The following is a 22,402-nucleotide window of genomic DNA, read 5'->3' as shown; positions in this document are numbered from 1 at the left end:
GCTCTTCAAGCTCCTCCGTTTGAACCTATGCATTCATTGGACATTAAATTACTTTCTTGGAAAGTTTTGTTCCTTTTGGCCATCTCTTCTGCTAGAAGAGTTTCTGAATTATCTGCTCTTTCGTGTGAGTCTCCTTTTCTGATTTTTCATCAGGATAAGGCGGTGTTGCGAACTTCTTTTGAATTTTTACCTAAAGTTGTGAATTCCAACAACATTAGTAGAGAAATTGTGGTTCCTTCATTATGTCCTAATCCTAAGAATTCTAAGGAGAAATCATTGCATTCTTTGGATGTTGTTAGAGCTTTGAAATATTATGTTGAAGCTACGAAATCTTTCCGTAAGACTTCTAGTCTATTTGTTATCTTTTCCGGTTCTAGGAAAGGCCAGAAAGCTTCTGCCATTTCTTTGGCATCTTGGTTGAAATCTTTTATTCATCTTGCCTATGTTGAGTCGGGTAAAACTCCGCCTCAAAGAATTACAGCTCATTCTACTAGGTCAGTATCTACTTCCTGGGCGTTTAGGAATGAAGCTTCGGTTGACCAGATCTGCAAAGCAGCAACTTGGTCTTCTTTGCATACTTTTACTAAATTCTACCATTTTGATGTATTTTCTTCTTCTGAAGCAGTTTTTGGTAGAAAAGTTCTTCAGGCAGCGGTTTCAGTTTGAATCTTCTGCTTATGTTTTTTGTTAAACTTTATTTTGGGTGTGGATTATTTTCAGCAGGAATTGGCTGTCTTTATTTTATCCCTCCCTCTCTAGTGACTCTTGTGTGGAAAGATCCACATCTTGGGTAGTCATTATCCCATACGTCACTAGCTCATGGACTCTTGTTAATTACATGAAAGAAAACATAATTTATGTAAGAACTTACCTGATAAATTCATTTCTTTCATATTAACAAGAGTCCATGAGGCCCACCCTTTTTTGTGGTGGTTATGATTTTTTTGTATAAAGCACAATTATTCCAATTCCTTATTTTATATGCTTCGCACTTTTTCTTATCACCCCACTTCTTGGCTATTCGTTAAACTGATTTGTGGGTGTGGTGAGGGGTGTATTTATAGGCATTTTAAGGTTTGGGAAACTTTGCCCCTCCTGGTAGGAATGTATATCCCATACGTCACTAGCTCATGGACTCTTGTTAATATGAAAGAAATGAATTTATCAGGTAAGTTCTTACATAAATTATGTTTTTACTGTCCTCTGACTTCGAATCTGAGGTGATGTGGAGGCTTGATGTTGCTCTGTTCAGGTGACTTGTCCTCAATGTTCCCCTTGTGTTTGGAGCTTGTGGCTAGTTGGACAACTAGCTCAGCATACTAATGCTCTGTGGCTACTCTGTACTGTAGCAAACCGAGGGTTGCTAGTTCGATCCCTGGCGAGGTCTACTCAGCCTTTCCTTCTTTCGAGGTTGATAAAATGACCAGCGCCCTGTGTCCCTTAGGGGGATTAGCCGCACTTTCAAGCACAGGCATGTTAATGTTGCTTGGACGCCTGTTGTCGCTAGTGTCCTTTTATTGCCCTGGCTCTTTGGAGTGTTGGGCTCCTGCAAGGGGTGGTTTCTTACCTTTTGGGTCTGGATTTGCAAGGGCTTCTTGCTCTTGTTATCTGGGTTAGTCTGGATTTTTTTCCTGGGAGGTCTGTTTTTTTATCAGACGAGGGATTTATGTTCCTGGAAGATTGTTTAATCCAAACATTTGTGGGGCCCGGGCTTCTTGTCCTGATCTTCCGGTTGTCGATGGTTTTACTCTGCGTTTTTTCTTTGTTAATCCCGCTGTGGGGTGTTACCAGATTTATGATCCTAGGACTGGCCGGGAGGTTCCAGTTTCCGGGGAACTCGGGCTTAGCCCTTGTTCTGGCTGTTCTGTTTTACAACTTGGCCAGATTTACTGAGAGCCGGGGCTCCTTGGAGCTGTCTTGTGCCGGACGATACGGTTCCCTTGGGACAGCCAACTGACGTGACCTGATGGTGGGCTTTCCTGCCTAGCAAACGGAAGGTTTGTATTTGCTCAGCTGTCACTTTTGTGCCTGGTATGTGTGCTAGCACGATGGTGTTTTAAAGGGTTTCTTCCGTGTTCGTCAGTTACGTGGCCTTGTGTCCTCTAGGTTCTTCCTACGACTTCCTGTCTTATGGGCAGGTGTTTATCGACGCTTTCCTCTTCAGGGGGCTCGTTGTCCACCTTATGGAGGTGTGGTTCCCTTTTTTAGGGCCTCTCCTGTGTTCGGGAGGTTGGAACAGATGTTTATCTGGTGCGGGGATTGGTCTGCTCTTCGAGTTGTTCATCTCCATCTGGGGAGCTGCTTGGTCCGCATTGAGACTTAGTTCGGTGGCCTTGCTAGATCTCCTTCGGTCCAACGCCATCTCGATTGTCTTTAGGTTGAAGTGGCTGTGTCCATTCTTCCACCCTTTTGGGGGCCGGTCTTGGGGTTCCTTTCAGTTTCCTTGCTTTCAGATCTGCCGTTGCTTAGGCTGGTCCGGCTAGGTGTAGAATCTGAGATCTGTTGTTCATCCTCAGGTCTTGGGGGTAACAGTGGACCTTCTTTTTTTAGAGGTGATGTACGATTGGGCTTGTCGGCATGGATTGCCTGGAGAGTGTCCGCTGTCTTGGAATTTGGGCAATCTGTCTTGGATATTTTGTGCGGCCGCTTCTTCCTTACGGATAGTGTTTTCTCTATGTCTTCCTACGGATGGCAACTCAGATGTTTATTTTCTGAGTTTGCTACTTGTTATTTCTGTTTGCTCAGTCTCTTTGAGTTCTGACGTTTTGAGGACTTCGTCTTCAGCTGTCTTTTTCGGTGCTGTTGCACAATGTTTGATGATGCCCGATTGCTCCTTGTGGGTTGGGCGTCTCCCCTTGTTCTCGGGTCTATTCGGGTCTCTGTGGACTTGGCCTTCCTTTTGAAGGGGTCTTTTCTTTATGGATTTTGCTGTACCTTTTCGGTATCCCTTTGGCTTACCCTTGTTCTCTCCCTTTTGGGGATTTTGGTACTGTACTAGTAAGGGTTGTGTTGGGACCGACTGCTGGACGACGATTCTCCTGGAGGAGTGTTGGCTCAGTGAGTCTGCTTGCGGTCTCTAGTTAGGCTTTCAAACTATCTGCGGGTCAGTGTCCTTGGGGCCTTTTCCTTCTATTTTTTTTTTTTTTTTGCCCGACTGTTGTTTTGCCCCGGGGTTTGGTTGGGTTGTGGTTTTTTAGGCTTGGTGCCCTCAGAACGGGCCGCCTATTGTACCCTCCCTGCCTTCAGTGTCCTTTATAGCTTGGGTATTTTTTTTACCAAAAGTAATGAATGCGGCTTTGGACTCTTTCTATTTATGAAGAAAAACTTAAATTATGCTTACCTGATAATTTTCTTTTCTTCAGTTGGAAAGAGTCCACAGCTCCCCACCCGTATTTTTTCTGTGGGGTGTCTGTCGTATTTTTTATTCTTCTGGCACCTTTTCACCCTGGTATTTCTTCTACTGTTCCTTTTTCCTCTGCAGAATGACTGGGGCATGAAGGGATTGGGAGGAGTATTTAAGCTTTTGGCTGGGGTGTCTTTGCCTCCTCCTGGTGGCCAGGTTCTTTTTTCCCAAAAGTAATGAATGCAGCTGTGGACTTTCCATCTGAAGAAAAGAAAATAACCAGGTAAGCATAATTTAATTTTTTTGTAGTATTTGACAATGTGATACTTTTTTTTTTTTTGTTAGATTGTCTTTTACTACATTACATTCTATTTTAGAAATAAGATACGATATATTTCGTTATGCAACGTACACATTCCTTTTTTTTTTTTCTTCTTTCTTTTAAAGGGACAGTCTAGTCAAAATAAAACTTTCATGATTCAGATAGGGCATGCAATTTTAAACAACTTTCCAATTTACTTCTATTATCTAATTTGCTCAATTCTTTAGATGTCCTTTGTTGAAGAAATAGCAATGCACATGTGTGAGCCAATCACACAAGGCCTCTAGGTGCAGCAACCAATCAGCAGCTACTGAGCATATCTAGATATGCTTTTCAGCAAGTGATATCAAGAGAATGAAGCAAATTAGATAATAGAAGTAAATTAGAAACTTGTTTAAAATGACATGCACTTTCTAAATCATGAAAGAAAAAAAATTGGCTTTCATGTCCTTTTAAGCACATAAAAAAGTTGGTAGCAAAATAAAGATTCACAGTTAATTTCAAAACTGTAACAAGTGGGGATTCATTTAAACATTTATTTCCACAGTTTTTTCTTTTGGGTGGTCACAAAAAAAATTGTTGCTGAGACTCTCAGTGACTCATGTATTAATTATTTATTTCTCAGTATTGACCTATATATTTTTTCATGCTTGGTGTTTTGAAGCATTTTACTATCCAGAAAAATAAAAAATTGAAAAGCTGGGCTCCTGTTATTTTTCAATCCCCAGCCCCAACATGAATGTTACATTTTTAACCCATTCAGTGCTGCTCCAGAGTCTGCAAGATTCAATCCCTTTTTTTTTTTTACATTTGTACACAAAAGTACATAGTGTTAATTGACATAACAAAAGACACCCAGAAACAGTGATACAACAATGAAAGCTACCACATTTTTTTTTTATAAAAATTTGATTTTAGTCATAACCCAAGTAACATGGCATTTATACATTAAATACAAAATGAGTCACCAAATTCATCCCAATCCCAGTAATATTTTGGGATGAGTGCTATTTGCAATGATCTTAACCCCTTCACTACTGGGACTTTCAGAGAAAAACTTGCCCAGCATTTTTGCTCTCACTCTATTTAAACAGAAATAAAGCCTTGGTTTTTTTTCTATTCACCTGTCTAAACTATATATTTTTTTTAAAGTAGACAACCCAAGGTATTGATCTAGGCCCATTTTGGTATATTTCATGCCACCATTTCACAGCCAAATGCAATCATATAAAAAAAAAATTGATAACTTTTTCACAAAAGTTGGGGTTTCTCAATTATACCTCTTGTGTAATCATGGCACAAAAAATTGTAAAAGCTCTTGGATCCCCTTTGTTCAGAAATAGCAGATATGTATGACTTTGCCATTGCTTTTTGGTAATTATAAGGCTGCTAACTGCAGCTACACACCACAATTATATTATTCTTGGCAGCAAAGTAGTTAATCATATAGCTTGCAAAATTAATTTTAGCTTTAGAGTAGAGATTACCCTATCACCTGACACCTCCCACCCCCTGATCTCTTCCACTTATCTCTTTTCCCTATATATTTGGTTTCTTGTATTCATGACTAACATTTTTTTTAATAAATATATTTCACAAAATCCCTGCGTGTGTGTAATATTTAGTTTTTGTTTTTAGGTGGGACAGTTTACGTTGAAGTCGCCAGTTTTGTCCACCTACAACCAGCAGTTGTGGTTAACGTGTAGGGTTCAGCTTGACAAATCTGATGGCAAGTATTTTTCATTTCAGTTGAGTGTTCATAGTACAATATTTTGCTTAATATGTGTAATAAAGATTAATTGGATGATAATAATTATTCTGTGAAGTAGGTATATGAATACTGAATTACTTTATTGCTTTTTTCCATATCTCTAAACCAAGCTTATAACTTTTGTTCACGTATTTTGTATTTTATGATGAATACTTTTAATTCTGAAAATAATTTTTTTAAACTCTAAGATAAAAACATGAAAGTCCCAGTCCCTTTCCTCAAAATTTTAAGCTTTACATTCTAAATGTGGTCAGACTACCGCAATAGATGTCATCATTTTTCCAATTCTTATATATTTTCCTATTTAGTTAAAGAGATACTGAACCCACATTTTCAGATAAAGCATGCAATTTTAAGCAACTTTCTAATGTACTCCTATTATCAATTTTTCTTTGTTCTCTTGGTATCTTTATTTGAAAAAGCAGGAATGTAAGCTTATGAACCAGCCTAACTTTGGTTTAGCGCCTGGGTAGCACTTGTTGATTGGTTGCTAAAGCGCTACCCAGGTGCTGAACCAAAGATGTGCCGGCTCGTAAGCTTACATACCTGCTTTATCACATAAAGATACCAAGAGAACAATGAAGAATTAAATTAGAAAGTTGCTCAAAATTGCACACTCTATCTGAACCATGAAAGAAAAAATTGGGTTCAGTATCCCTTTAAGTATCCTGTCAAATTACTTTGTTGCTTTAATACCAACCTTCATCCAGAAACCTTGGTAGCACTGTTTCATTGACCTGATATCTTGGTGGAAACGACAGGTTTGATAGAATATGTACAGCGCCAATAAAGGCTAAGGGATAAATATAAACACTAAAAACGAAATATACCTGCTAAGGCTGAACAAGAATTTATTATAATTCAACAGTATTGGTACCAATACTGTTGAATTATAATAAATTCTTGTTCAGCCTTAGCAGGTATATTTCGTTTTTAGTGTTTATATTTATCCCTTAGCCTTTATTGGCGCTGTACATATTCTATCAAACCTGTTCTTTCCTTTGGGGGTTGGTTAGACCCTTTATTTGTACTCAGCACAAGGGATTATCTTAGCGCTTGGCTACCACTCCTTACTTTTCATATCTTGGTGGAAACGCTCACCGAACAAGGTGAGCGTTTCCACCAAAATATCAGGTCAATGGAACAGCGCTACATGGTTTCTGGATCGACTCTATTATGGCAGACTACTGTTGGATATTGTATTGTGATGCTCCTGATACAGTGTACCACAGACATTGACAGTCATTTTTGAGTAATATTTACTTATGTAGCTAAAAGGGACAGTCTATACCGTAGTCATTATAAAATCTTACCTTAGATTAAGCTGAAAATATCCTCCTGCACCCCTTTCAATATCATGCTGTAGAAACGGTAAAAACGTTATTTTAACATATTGTTTCTGGCCACTTTGAAATAGCTGCCAATCTCTACCTACTGATGACATCACGATCTGGGCTTCATCTAGGCACTCTGCTGAATTTCATTGACAGTCTGTTGAATCCAACTAGTGAGGCTTTTGTGATTGGATGCCATGTGCAGCTCAGATCGAGATGTCATCAGTGGGCAGAGCTATGCAGCCATTTCAAAGTGGCCAGAAACAATTTTCAATAACTTTCTTCTATAAGGTACGACGAGTCCACGGATTCATCCTTTACTTGTGGGATATTATCCTCCTGCTAACAGGAAGTGGCAAAGAGCACCACAGCAGAGCTGTCTATATAGCACCTCCCTTAGCTCCACCCCCCAGTCATTCTCTTTGCCTACTCTAAGTACTAGGAAGGGTAAAGTGAAAGAGGTGATAAAATATTAGTTTTTTATTTCTTCAAGCAAGAGTTTGTTATTTTAAATGGTACCGGTGTGTACTATTTACTCTCAGGCAGCAGATGGATGAAGGCTTCTGCCTGGAGGATGATGATCTTAGCATTTGTAACTAAGATCCAGTGCTGTTCCCACAGAAGCTGAGGAGTACAGGAAACTTCAGTGTGAGGAACGTTTTCATGCTATGCAGCAATGAGGTATGTTCAGTCATATTTTTCTGGAGAGACTGTATTTCAGAAAAGCTGACAGGATACCCATGTGGGTAAGGGTAAACAGTAATCCTAAGAGCTAATAAGAAGGGTATTACTAAGCTTGCATAAGGGGCCAATTACAAAGATGGTTGACACTGATTTGTAAATGTTTGTGGGCAAATGTTTTTTATGAACTGGGAGGAGTGCTATTAACGTTTTGTGGCAATAATGTTTTGGGCAACTTTATTGAGAATACACTTGGCTTATCTTTTTGGTCTCAGAACCCACATGGCTAGTTAAAACCGCTCTGGTGCGGTTCTTTGAGGCTGTAGAGATATCGAGTGAGATGGGCGGGGCCTATTTTCGCGCCTCAGTTGCGCAGTTATTTTCTCTCAGCAAGCTCTAACTCCTGAGGGCCCTGGTGGATGTTTTGGGCCAAATTGAAGCTTTAACCCCACATTTTCTATCCCTGAGGGCATGTAGGGCCACAGCAGGGCTGTGGCAAGGTGCTGAGGGTGTGTTTTTCCGGATTTAGGCCTAATTTCAATCCGGTTTGCACATTAAAGGGTTAAATGTTATAATTCCTGGTGGGGCAATCTCAACTACATATATTGTGTCTGCTTGCAAAATTTTGTACAAATTGGTGCATTTTAAGGCTGTTTGACAGAACGTGTATGCTTTTTGTCTCTTAAAGGCGCAGTACAGTTTTTTAAGATGCTTTTTTTTTCACTAAATAAAGTGTTTTCATGCTTGTTTGTAGTCATTACTAGCCTGTTCAACATGTCTGATATTGAGGAAAGTCAATTTTCTATATGTTTAGAAGCCATTGTGGAAGCCATGTGTCCCTCATGCACTTAAAGGTCAATAAATTGCAAAGAACATATTTTAGCTACTAAAAGTATGTCGCAGGATGATTCTCAGTCAGAAGGGAATCAGGTTATGCCATCTAATTCTCCCCAAGTGTCACAACCATTAACGCCTGCACAAGTGACGCCAAGTTCTTCTAGTGCGTCTAATTCTTTCACCCTGCAAGATATGGCCGCAGTTATGAATACTACCCTCACTGAGGTTTTATCTAAGCTGCCTGGGTTGCAGGGGAAGCGCAATAGGGCTGGTGTAAGAACTAACGCTGAGCCCTCTGACGCTTTATTAGCCATATCTGATGTACCCTCACAATGCTCTGAGGTGAGGGATTTGCTGGCTGAGGGAGAGTTTTCTGATTCAGGAAACATGTTCCTTCAGACAGACTCAGATATGACGGTTTTTAAATTTAAACTAGAACACCTCCGCTCATTGCTCATGGCGGTTTTAGCGACTATGGATGATTGTGACCCTATTGTAGTTCCAAAGAAATTGTGTAAAATGGACATATTCCTAGAGGTTCCTGCCTACACTGATGTTTTTCCAGTCCCTAAGAGGATTTCAGACATTGTTACTAAGGAGTGGGATAGACTAGGTTTTCCGTTCGCTCCCCCTCCTACTTTGAAGAAAATGTTTCACATATCAGACACCATGCGGGACTCGTGGCAGACGGTCCCTAAGGTGGAGGGAGCTATTTCTACCCTGGCTAAGCGTACAACTATACCTATTGAGGACAGTGTTTTCAAAGATCCTATGGATAAAAAATTAGAGGGTCTCCTAAAGAAAATATTTGTTCATCAGGGTTTTCTTCTACAACCTATAGCGTGCATTGTTCCTGTAACTAATGCAGCTGCTTTTTGGTTCGAGGCTCTGGACGAGGCTCTTCAGGTTGAGACCCCATTAAATGATATTCTGGATAGAATTAGGGCTCTCAAGCTAGCTAATTCTTTCATTACAGATGCCGCTTTTGCCATTTTAGCGCGTAGAGCGTTATGGCTTAAGTCCTGGTCTGCTGATGTGTCATCAAAAGCTAAGCTTTTAGCCACCCCTTTCAAGGATAAGACCCTATTCGGGCCTGAACTGAAAGAGATCATTTCAGACATCACTGGAGAGAAAGGCCATACCCTTCCTCAGGATAAGACGAATAAGATGAGGACCAAACAAAATAATTTTCGTTCCTTTCAAAACTTCAAAGGTGTTCCCTCTACCTCTTCCCCTGCCGCAAAGCAAGAGGGGAATTTTGCTCAATCCAAGTCAGTCTGGAGACCTAACCAGACTTGGAACAAGGGTAAACAGTCCAAGAAGCCAGCTGCTGCCACCAAGACAGCATAAAGGGGTAGCCCCCGATCCGTGACCGGATCTAGTAGGGGGCAGACTTTCTCTCTTTGCTCAGGCTTGGGCAAGAGACGTTCAGGACTCCTGGGCTTTAGAAATCGTAACCCAGGGGTATCTTCTAGATTTCAAAGATTCTCCCCCAAGGGGGAGATTCCATCTTTCTCAATTGTCTGTAAACTAGACAAAAAGAGAGGCGTTCTTACGCTGTGTAGAAGACCTATATACCATGGGAGTGATCTGCCCAGTTCTGAAAACAGAACAGGGGCAAGGGTTCTACTCCAATCTGTTTGTGGTTCCCAAAAAAGAGGGAACCTTCAGACCAATTTTGGATCTCAAGATCCTAAACAAATTCCTCAGAGTCACATCCTTCAAGATGGAGACCATTCGGACTATTTTGCCGATGATCCAGGAGGGTCAATATGTGACCACCGTGGACTTAAAGCATGCGTATCTACACATTCCTATCCACAAAGAGTATCACCAGTTCCTCAGGTTCGCCTTTCTGGACAAGCATTACCAGTTTGTGGTTCTTCCCTTCGGGTTGGCCACGGCTCCCAGAATTTTCACAAAGGTGCTAGGGTCCCTTCTGGCGGTTCTAAGGTCGTGGGGCATAGCTGTGGCGTCTTATCTGGACGATATCTTAATCCAGGCATCGACTTACCAACTAGCCAAGTCTCACACGGACATCGTGTTGGCTTTTCTAAGATCTCACGGGTGGAAGGTGAACGTAAAAAAATAGTTCACTTATCCTTCTCAAAAGAGTTCCATTCCTGGGAACTCTGATAGATTCAGTGGACATGAAGATTTTTCTGACGGAGGTCAGGAAATCAAAAATTTAATCCATCTGCCGAGCTCTTCATTCTATTCCTCAGCCGTCAGTGGCTCAGTGTATGGAGGTAATCGGCTTAATGTTAGCGGCAATGGACATAGTTCCGTTTGCTCGCTTACATCTCAGACCACTGCAACTATGCATGCTCAAACAGTGGAATGGGGATTATGCAGATTTATCTCCTCAGATAAATCTGGACCAAGAGACCAGAGACTCTCTTCTTTGGTGGTTGTCACAGGATCATCTGTCCAAGGGAATGTGTTTCCGCAGGACAGCGTGGGTCATTGTGACGATGGACGCCAGCCTATTAGGCTGGGGTGCAGTCTGGAATTCCCTGAAAGCACAGGGTTTGTGGACTCAGGAGGAGGCTCTCCTCCAGATAAATATTCTAGAACTGAGAGCGATATTCAACGCGCTTCAGGCGTGGCCTCAACTGGCGTCGGCCAGATTCATAAGATTCCAGTCGGACAATATCACGACTGTAGCATATATCAATCATCAGGGGGGAACAAAGAGTTCTCTAGCGATGATAGAGGTTACCAAAATAATTCTATGGGCAGAGACTCACTCTTGCCATCTATCAGCAATCTATATCCCAGGAGTGGAGAACTGGGAAGCAGATTTTCTAAGTCAGACTTTTCATCCGGGGGAGTGGGAACTCCATCCGGAGGTGTTTGCACAATTGATTCAGCAATGGGGCACACCAGAATTGGATCTGATGGCGTCTCGTCAGAACCCCAAACTTCCTCGTTACGGGTCCAGATCAATGATGCTCTAGCAGTACCCTGGTCGTTCAACCTGGCTTATGTGTTTCCACCATTTCCTCTCCTTCCTCGTTTGATTACCAGAATCAAGCAGGAGAGAGCTTCAGTGAATTTGATAGCACCTGCGTGGCCACGCAGGACTTGGTATGCAGACCTGGTGGACATGTCATCTCTTCCACCATGGACTCTGCCACTGAGACAGGACCTTCTGATTCAGGGTCCGTTGCAGCATCCAAATCTAGTTTCTCTGCGACTGAGTGCTTGGAGATTGAACGCTTGATCTTATCCAAGCGGGGGTTCTCTGAGTCGGTCATAGATACCTTGATTCAGGCTCGAAAGCCTGTCACCAGGAAATGTTATCATAAGATATGGCGTAAATATCTTTTATTGGTGCGAATCCAAAGGCTACTCATGGAGTAATATCAGGATTCCTAGGATTTGGTCCTTTCTCCAAGAAGGATTGGAGAAGGGGCTATCAGCTAGTTCCTTAAAGGGACAGATATCTGCTTTATTAATTCTACTGCACAAGCGTCTGGCAGATGTTCCAGACGTTCGGTCGTTCTGTCAGGCTTTAGTTAGAATCAAGCCTGTGTTTAAACCTGTTGCTCCGCCATGGAGTTTGAATTTAGTTCTAAATGTTCTTCAAGGGGTTCCGTTTGAACCTATGCATTCCATAGATATTAAGCTTATATCTTGGAAAGTTTTGTTTTTAGTTGCTATCTCGTCGGCTCGAAGAGTTTCTGAACTATCTGCATTGCAATGCGACTCGCCTTATCTTGTTTTCCATGCTGATAAGGTGGTTTTGCGTACCAAACCTGGATTCCTTCCTAAGGTTGTTACTAATAGGAATATCAATCAGGAAATTGTTGTTCCTTCTCTGTGTCCTAATCCTTCCTCTAAGAAGGTCTGTTGCACAACTTGGACGTGGTTCGTGCATTGAAGTTTTACTTGCAAGCGACCAAAGATTTTCGTCAAACATCTTCTTTGTTTGTTGTCTATTCTGGAAAACGTAGAGGTCAAAAAGCTACGGCTACCTCTCTTTCTTTTTGGCTGAAAAGCATCATCCGTTTGGCATACGAGACTGCTGGACAGCAGCCTCCTGAAAGGATTACAGCTCGCTCTACTAGAGCGGTGGCTTCCACATGGGAATTTAAAAATGATGCTTCTGTTGAACAGATTTGTAAGGCTGCGACTTGGTCTTCGCTTTATACCTTTTCCAAATTTTCCAAATTTGATACTTTTGCTTCTTCGGAGGCTGTTTTTGGGAGAAAAGTTCTTCAAGCAGTGGTGCCTTCTGTTTAACCATCTGTCTTGTCACTCCTGTTCTTCCGTGTCCTGTAGCTTTGGTATTGTATCCCACAAGTAAAGGATGAATCCGTGGACTCGTCGTACTTTATAGAAGAAAAGTAAATTTATGCTTACCTGATAAATTAATTTCTTCTATGGTACGACGAGTCCACGGCCCGCCCTGTCATTTTAAGACAGATTATATTTTTTTGATTTTAAACTTCAGTCACCTCTGCACCTTGTAGTTTCTCCTTTTTCTTCCTGTACCTTTGGTCGTATGACTGGGGGGTGGAGCTAAGGGAGGAGCTATATAGACAGCTCTGCTGTGGTGCTCTTTGCCACTTCCTGTTAGCAGGAGTATAATATCCCACAAGTAAAGGATGAATCCGTGGACTCGTCTTACCATAGAAGAAATTAATTTATCAGGTAAGCATAAATTTACTTTTTTTTACCATTCCTGCGGCATGATATGATTAAATCCAATATTGTTGTATGTGTCATGCTAAGAACACGTTTTGTGTGGATGCCAGCACAAATCTGATTGTAAATCCATGATCAGCATTAAAAACTGTTCTAGAAAATTGTTTGTATTTCTGATGATTATAAAAATATTTTTTTGTAGAACTGTGTAATTAGACAGATGAGCAACTCTGCTTTCCCTACAAGCTCAGCCCTTTAAAAAAAAAAAAATTGTGTTGTGGTTTTAGTTAGCTGAAACCGTTATTTCATATACAGAAATAAACCTAAAGGAAGATAACTTTTGGATGGTGGCCATTGTTGATCACAATGCTGTATCGCCTTTTATAGCAGTCATTCGATACTGGACTAGTATTAAAATATCAAAAAAAAAAAAATATATATATATATATTTCTTTCATGTAATTAACAAGAGTCCATGAGCTAGTGACGTATGGGAATATGGGATATACATTCCTACCAGGAGGGGCAAAGTTTCCCAAACCTTAAAATGCCTATAAATACACCCCTCACCACACCCACAAATCAGTTTTACAAACTTTGCCTCCAAGGGAGGTGGTGAAGTAAGTTTGTGCTAGATTCTACGTTGATATGCGCTCCGCAGCAAGTTGGAGCCCGGTTTTCCTCTCAGCGTGCAGTGAATGTCAGAGGGATGTGAAGAGAGTATTGCCTATTGAATGCAGTGATCTCCTTCTACGGGATCTATTTCATAAGGTTCTCTGTTATCGGTCGTAGAGATTCATCTCTTACCTCCCTTTTCAGATCGACGATATACTCTTATATTTACCATTTCCTCTACTGATTCTCGTTTCAGTACTGGTTTGGCTTTCTACAAACATGTAGATGAGTGTCCTGGGGTAAGTAAGTCTTATTTTCTGTGACACTCTAAGCTATGGTTGGGCACTTTATTTATAAAGTTCTAAATATATGTATTCAAACATTTATTTGTCTTGACTCAGAATGTTCAACTTTCCTTATTTCCAGACAGTCAGTTTCATATTTGGGATTATGCTTTAAATTATCATATTTTTTCTTACCTCAAAAATTTGACTTTTTCCCTGTGGGCTGTTAGGCTCGCGGGGCTGAAAATGCTTCATTTTATTGCGTCATTCTTGGCGCGGACTTTTTTGGCGCAAAAATTCTTTTCCGTTTCCGGCGTCATACGTGTCGCCGGAAGTTGCGTCATTTTTGACGTTATTTTGCGCCAAAGATGTCGGCGTTCCGGATGTGGCGTCATTTTTGGCGCCAAAAGCATTTGTCTCCACATTATTTCAGTCTCATTTTTCATTTGCTTCTGGTTGCTAGAAGCTTGATGTTTGGCATTTTTTTCCCATTCCTGAAACTGTCTTATAAGGAATTTGATCTATTTTGCTTTATATGTTGTTTTTTCTCTTACATATTGCAAGATGTCTCGCGTTGCATCTGAGCCAGAAGATACTACAGGAAAACCACTGCCTGCTGGATCTACCAAAGCTAAGTGTATCTGCTGTAAACTTTTGGTAGCTATTCCTCCAGCTGTTGTTTGTAATAATTGTCATGACAAACTTGTTAAAGCAGATAATATTTCCTTTAGTGATGTACCATTGCCTGTTGCAGTTCCCTCAACATCTAAGGTGCAGAATGTTCCTGATAACATAAGAGATTTTGTTTCTGAATCCATAAAGAAGGCTTTGTCTGTTATTTCTCCTTCTAGTAAACGTAAAAAGTCTTTTAAATCTTCTCTCTCTACAGATGAATTTTTAAATGAACACCATCATTCTGATTCTTTGGACTCTTCTGGTTCAGAGGATTCTATCTCAGAGATTGATGCTGATAAATCTTCATATTTATTTAAGATGGAATTTATTCGCTCTTTACTTAAAGAAGTACTAATTGCTTTAGAAATAGAGGATTCTAGTCCTCTTGATACTAATTCTATACGTTTGGATAAGGTTTTTAAAGCTCCTGCGGTTATTCCAGAAGTCTTTCCTGTTCCTAATGCTATTTCTGCAGTAATTTCTAAGGAATGGGATAAATTGGGTAATTCATTTACTCCTTCTAAACGTTTTAAGCAATTATATCCTGTTCCGCCTGACAGGTTAGAATTTTGGGACAAAATCCCTAAAGTTGATGGGGCTATTTCTACCCTTGCTAAACGTACTACCATTCCTACATCAGATGGTACCTCGTTTAAGGATCCTTTAGATAGAAAAATTGAATCTTTTCTAAGAAAAGCTTATCTATGTTCAGGTAATCTTCTTAGACCTGCTATATCATTGGCTGATGTTGCTGCAGCTTCAACTTTTTGGTTGGAAACTCTAGCGCAACAAGTAACAAATCGTGATTCTCATGATATTATTATTCTTCTCCAGCATGCTAATAATTTCATCTGTGATGCCATTTTTGATATTATTAGAGTTGATGTTAGGTTTATGTCTCTGGCTATCTTAGCCAGAAGAGCTTTATGGCTTAAGACCTGGAATGCTGATATGGCTTCTAAATCAACTCTACTTTCCATTTCTTTCCAGGGAAACAAATTATTTGGTTCTCAGTTGGATTCTATTATTTCAACTGTTACTGGTGGGAAAGGAACTTTTTTACCACAGGATAAAAAGTCTAAAGGTAAAAACAGGGCTAACAATCGTTTTCGTTCCTTTCGTTTCAACAAAGAACAAAAGCCTGATCCTTCGTCCTCAGGAGCAATTTCAGTTTGGAAACCATCTCCAGTCTGGAATAAATCCAAGCCTACTAGAAAGGCAAAGCCTGCTTCTAAGTTCACATGAAGGTACGGCCCTCATTCCAGTTCAGCTGGTAGGGGGCAGGTTACGTTTTTTCAAAGAAATTTGGATCAATTCTGTTCACAATCTTTGGATTCAGAACATTGTTTCAGAAGGGTACAGAATTGGTTTCAAGATGAGACCTCCTGCAAAGAGATTTTTTCTTTCCCATGTCCCAGTAAATCCAGTGAAAGCTCAAGCATTTCTGAATTGTGTTTCAGATCTAGAGTTGGCTGGAGTAATTATGCCAGTTCCAGTTCCGGAACAGGGGATGGGGTTTTATTCAAATCTCTTCATTGTACCAAAGAAGGAGAATTCCTTCAGACCAGTTCTGGATCTAAAATTATTGAATCGTTATGTAAGGATACCAACGTTCAAGATGGTAACTGTAAGGACTATATTGCCTTTTGTTCAGCAAGGGAATTATATGTCCACAATAGATTTACAGGATGCATATCTGCATATTCCGATTCATCCAGATCATTATCAGTTCCTGAGATTCTCTTTTCTAGACAAGCATTACCAATTTGTGGCTCTACCGTTTGGCCTTGCTACAGCTCCAAGAATTTTCACAAAGATTCTCGGTGCCCTTCTGTCTGTAATCAGAGAACAGGGTATTGTGGTATTTCCTTATTTGGACGATATCTTGGTACTTGCTCAGTCTTTACATTTAGCAGAGTCTCATACGAATCGACTTGTGTTGTTTCTTCAAGATCATGGTTGGAGGATCAATTTACCAAAAAGTTCTTTGATTCCTCAAACAAGGGTAACCTTTCTGGGTTTCCAGATAGATTCAGTGTCCATGACTCTGTCTTTAACAGACAAGAGACGTCTAAAATTGATTACAGCCTGTCGAAACCTTCAGTCTCAATCATTCCCTTCGGTAGCCTTATGCATGGAAATTCTAGGTCTTATGACTGCTGCATCGGACGCGATCCCCTTTGCTCGTTTTCACATGCGACCTCTTCAGCTCTGTATGCTGAACCAATGGTGCAGGGATTACACGAAGATATATCAATTAATATCTTTAAAACCGATTGTTCGGCACTCTCTAACGTGGTGGACAGATCGCCTTCGTTTAATTCAGGGGGCTTCTTTTGTTCTTCCGACCTGGACTGTAATTTCAACAGATGCAAGTCTCACAGGTTGGGGAGCTGTGTGGGGATCTCTGACGGCACAAGGAGTTTGGGAATCTCAGGAGGTGAGATTACCGATCAATATCTTGGAACTCCGTGCAGTTTTCAGAGCTCTTCAGTTTTGGCCTCTTCTGAAGAGAGAATCGTTCATTTGTTTTCAGACAGACAATGTCACAACTGTGGCATACATCAATCATCAAGGAGGGACTCACAGTCCTCTGGCTATGAAAGAAGTATCTCGAATTTTGGTTTGGGCAGAATCCAGCTCCTGTCTAATCTCTGCGGTTCATATCCCAGGTGTAGACAATTGGGAAGCGGATTATCTCAGTCGCCAAACGTTGCATCCGGGCGAATGGTCTCTTCACCCAGAGGTATTTCTTCAGATTGTTCAAATGTGGGGGCTCCCAGAGATAGATCTGATGGCCTCTCATCTAAACAAGAAACTTCCCAGGTATCTGTCCAGATCCCGGGATCCTCAGGCGGAGGCAGTGGATGCATTATCACTTCCTTGGAAGTATCATCCTGCTTATATCTTTCCGCCTCTAGTTCTTCTTCCAAGAGTAATCTCCAAGATTCTGAGGGAATGCTCGTTTGTTCTGCTAATAGCTCCGGCATGGCCTCACAGGTTTTGGTATGCGGATCTTGTCCGGATGGCATCTTGCCAACCATGGACTCTTCCGTTAAGACCAGACCTTCTGTCACAAGGTCCTTTTTTCCATCCGGATCTGAAATCCTTAAATTTAAAGGTATGGAGATTGAACGCTTGATTCTTGGTCATAGAGGTTTCTCTGACTCCGTGACTAATACTATGTTACAGGCTCGTAAATCTGTATCTCGAGAGATATATTATAGAGTCTGGAAGACTTATATTTCTTGGTGTCTTTCTCATCATTTTTCTTGGCATTCTTTTAGAATACCGAGAATTTTACAGTTTCTTCAGGATGGTTTAGATAAGGGTTTGTCCGCAAGTTCTTTGAAAGGACAAATCTCCGCTCTTTCTGTTCTTTTTCACAGAAAGATTGCTATTCTTCCTGATATTCATTGTTTTGTACAAGCTTTGGTTCGTATAAAACCTGTCATTAAGTCAATTTCTCCTCCTTGGAGTTTGAATTTGGTTCTGGGAGCTCTTCAAGCTCCTCCGTTTGAACCTATGCATTCATTGGACATTAAATTACTTTCTTGGAAAGTTTTGTTCCTTTTGGCCATCTCTTCTGCTAGAAGAGTTTCTGAATTATCTGCTCTTTCGTGTGAGTCTCCTTTTCTGATTTTTCATCAGGATAAGGCGGTGTTGCGAACTTCTTTTGAATTTTTACCTAAAGTTGTGAATTCCAACAACATTAGTAGAGAAATTGTGGTTCCTTCATTATGCCCTAATCCTAAGAATTCTAAGGAGAAATCATTGCATTCTTTGGATGTTGTTAGAGCTTTGAAATATTATGTTGAAGCTACGAAATCTTTCCGTAAGACTTCTAGTCTATTTGTTATCTTTTCCGGTTCTAGGAAAGGCCAGAAAGCTTCTGCCATTTCTTTGGCATCTTGGTTGAAATCTTTAATTCATCTTGCCTATGTTGAGTCGGGTAAAATTCCGCCTCAGAGAATTACAGCTCATTCTACTAGGTCAGTATCTACTTCCTGGGCGTTTAGGAATGAAGCTTCGGTTGACCAGATCTGCAAAGCAGCAACTTGGTCCTCTTTGCATACTTTTACTAAATTCTACCATTTTGATGTGTTTTCTTCTTCTGAAGCAGTTTTTTGGTAGAAAAGTTCTTCAGGCAGCGGTTTCAGTTTGAATCTTCTGCTTATGTTTTTTGTTAAACTTTATTTTGGGTGTGGATTATTTTCAGCAGGAATTGGCTGTCTTTATTTTATCCCTCCCTCTCTAGTGACTCTTGTGTGGAAAGATCCACATCTTGGGTAGTCATTATCCCATACGTCACTAGCTCATGGACTCTTGTTAATTACATGAAAGAAAACATAATTTATGTAAGAACTTACCTGATAAATTCATTTCTTTCATATTAACAAGAGTCCATGAGGCCCACCCTTTTTTGTGGTGGTTATGATTTTTTTGTATAAAGCACAATTATTCCAATTCCTTATTTTATATGCTTCGCACTTTTTTTCTTATCACCCCACTTCTTGGCTATTCGTTAAACTGATTTGTGGGTGTGGTGAGGGGTGTATTTATAGGCATTTTAAGGTTTGGGAAACTTTGCCCCTCCTGGTAGGAATGTATATCCCATATTCCCATACGTCACTAGCTCATGGACTCTTGTTAATATGAAAGAAATGAATTTATCAGGTAAGTTCTTACATAAATTATGTTATATATATATTTCTTTCATGTAATTGGCATGAGTCCATGAGCTAGTGACTTATGGGATATACAATCCTACCAGGAGGGGCAAAGTTTCCCAAACCTCAAAATGCCTATAAATACACCCCTCACCACACCCACAATTCAGTTTTACAAACTTTGCCTCCTATGGAGGTGGTGAAGTAAGTTTGTGCTAAGATTTCTACGTTGACATGCGCTTCTCAGCATGTTGAAGCCCGATTCCTCTCAGAGTACAGCAAATGTCAGAGGGACGTGGAGAGTATCACCTATTGAATTAAATGATTTCCCTAACGGGGGTCTATTTCCTAGGTTCTCTGTTATCAGTCGTAGAGATTCATCTCCTACCTCCCTTTTCAGATTGACGATATACTCTCATATACCATTACCTCTACTGATAACTGTTTCAGTACTGGTTTGGCTATCTGCTATATGTGGATGGGTGTCTTTGGGTAAGTATGTTTTTATTACTTAAGACACCTCAGCTATGTATTGTACTTATATTTGCCATGAGTCAGGTTCATGTATTTCCTTTTGCAGATTGTCCGTTTCATTTTTGGGAAAGTTAATATTAAGAAATATTTTCTCCAACATAGGTGTGTCCGGTCCACGGCGTCATCCTTACTTGTGGGATATTCTCTTCCCCAACAGGAAATGGCAAAGAGCCCAGCAAAGCTGGTCACATGATCCCTCCTAGGCTCCGCCTACCCCAGTCATTCTCTTTGCCGTTGTACAGGCAACATCTCCACGGAGATGGCTTAGAGTTTTTTAGTGTTTAACTGTAGTTTTTATTATTCAATCAAGAGTTTGTTATTTTGAAATAGTGCTGGTACGTACTATTTACTCAGAAACAGAAAAGAGATGAAGATTTCTGTTTGTATGAGGAAAATGATTTTAGCAACCGTAACTAAAATCCATGGCTGTTCCACACAGGACTGTTGAGAGCAATTAACTTCAGTTGGGGGAACAGTGTGCAGTCTCTTGCTGCTTGAGGTATGACACATTCTAACAAGACGATGTAATGCTGGAAGCTGTCATTTTCCCTATGGGATCCGGTAAGCCATGTTTATTACGATGGTAAATAAGGGCTTCACAAGGGCTTATTAAGACTGTAGACTTTTCTGGGCTAAATCGATTCATTATTAACACATATTTAGCCTTGAGGAATCATTTTATCTGGGTATATTGATATTATAATATCGGCAGGCACTGTATTAGACACCTTATTTCTTAGGGGCTTTCCCAAAGCATAAGCAGAGCCTCATTTTCGCGCCGGTGTGGCGCACTTGTTTTTGAGAGGCATGGCATGCAGTCGCATGTGAGAGGAGCTCTGATACTTAGAAAAGACTTTCTGAAGGCGTCATTTGGTATCGTATTCCCCTTTGGGTTTGGTTGGGTCTCAGCAAAGCAGATACCAGGGACTGTAAAGGGGTTAAAGTGTTAAAACGGCTCCGGTTCCGTTATTTTAAGGGTTAAAGCTTCCAAAATTGGTGTGCAATACTTTTAAGGCTTTAAGACACTGTGGTGAAAATTTGGTGAATTTTGTACAATTCCTTCATGTTTTTTCGCAATTGCAGTAATAAAGTGTGTTCAGTTTAAAATTTAAAGTGACAGTAACGGTTTTATTTTAAAACGTTTTTTGTACTTTATTATCAAGTTTATGCCTGTTTAACATGTCTGAACTACCAGATAGACTGTGTTCTGAATGTGGGGAAGCCAGAATTCCTGTTCATTTAAATAAATGTGATTTATGTGATAATGACAATGATGCCCAAGATGATTCCTCAAGTGAGGGGAGTAAGCATGGTACTGCATCTTTCCCTCCTTCGTCTACACGAGTCTTGCCCACTCAGGAGGCCCCTAGTACATCTAGCGCGCCAATACTCCTGACTATGCAACAATTAACGGCTGTAATGGATAATTCTGTCAAAAACATTTTAGCCAAAATGAACCCTTGTCAGCGTAAGCGTGGCTGCTCTGTTTTAGTTACTGAAGAGCATGACGACGCTGATATTAATATCTCTGAAGGGCCCCTAACCCAATCTGAGGGGGCCAGGGAGGTTTTGTCTGAGGGAGAAATTACTGATTCAGGGAACATTTCTCAACAGGCTGAACCTGATGTAATTGCATTTAAATTTAAGTTGGAACATCTCCGCATTCTGCTTAAGGAGGTATTATCCACTCTGGATGATTGTGAAAAGTTGGTCATCCCAGAGAAACTATGTAAAATGGACAAGTTCCTAGAGGTGCCGGGGCTCCCAGAAGCTTTTCCTATACCCAAGCGGGTGGCGGACATTGTTAATAAAGAATGGGAAAGGCCCGGTATTCCTTTCGTCCCTCCCCCCATATTTAAAAAATTGTTTCCTATGGTCGACCCCAGAAAGGACTTATGGCAGACAGTCCCCAAGGTCGAGGGAGCGGTTTCTACTTTAAACAAACGCACCACTATACCTATAGAGGATAGTTGTGCTTTCAAAGATCCTATGGATAAAAAATTAGAAGGTTTGCTTAAAAAGATGTTTGTTCAGCAGGGTTACCTTCTACAACCAATTTCATGCATTGTCCCTGTCTCTACAGCCGCATGTTTCTGGTTTGATGAGCTGATAAAGGCGCTCGATAGTGATTCTCCTCCTTATGAGGAGATTATGGACAGAATCAATGCTCTCAAATTGGCTAATTCTTTCACCCTAGACGCCACTTTGCAATTGGCTAGGTTAGCGGCTAAGAATTCTGGGTTTGCTATTGTGGCGCGCAGAGCGCTTTGGTTGAAATCTTGGTCGGCTGATGCGTCTTCCAAGAACAAGCTACTAAACATTCCTTTCAAGGGGAAAACGCTGTTTGGCCCTGACTTGAAAGAGATTATCTCTGATATCACTGGGGGTAAGGGCCACGCCCTTCCTCAGGATCGGCCTTTCAAGGCGAAAAATAGACCTAATTTTCGTCCCTTTCGTAAAAACGGACCAGCCCAAAGTGCTACGTCCTCTAAGCAAGAGGGTAATACTTCTCAAGCCAAGCCAGCTTGGAGACCAATGCAAGGCTGGAACAAGGGAAAGCAGGCCAAGAAACCTGCCACTGCTACCAAGACAGCATGAAATATTGGCCCCCGATCCGGGACCGGATCTGGTGGGGGGCAGACTCTCTCTCTTTGCTCAGGCTTGGGCAAGAGATGTTCTGGAT

At 40.9% G+C, this 22,402-nt stretch overlaps 1 protein-coding gene across 3 annotated transcripts in view; it reads left to right on the top strand.

Moving 5' to 3' along the window:
- The window catches only part of TMEM181 (transmembrane protein 181), a 259,664-nt gene that overhangs the window by 90,061 nt on the left and 147,201 nt on the right, over window positions 1-22,402 (top strand). For all 3 annotated transcript variants that reach the window (XM_053710842.1, XM_053710843.1, XM_053710844.1), the window contains exon 4: window positions 5,304-5,394. In XM_053710842.1, the coding sequence (XP_053566817.1) occupies window positions 5,304-5,394 (91 nt within the window). The remainder of the gene's footprint in view (window positions 1-5,303; window positions 5,395-22,402) is intronic.

This window comes from Bombina bombina, chromosome 4, assembly GCF_027579735.1.
Source record: "Bombina bombina isolate aBomBom1 chromosome 4, aBomBom1.pri, whole genome shotgun sequence".
Lineage (NCBI taxonomy): Eukaryota > Metazoa > Chordata > Amphibia > Anura > Bombinatoridae > Bombina > Bombina bombina.
The sequence above is the reverse complement of the archived record's forward strand: the minus strand, read 5'-3'. Positions and strand labels throughout refer to the sequence as shown.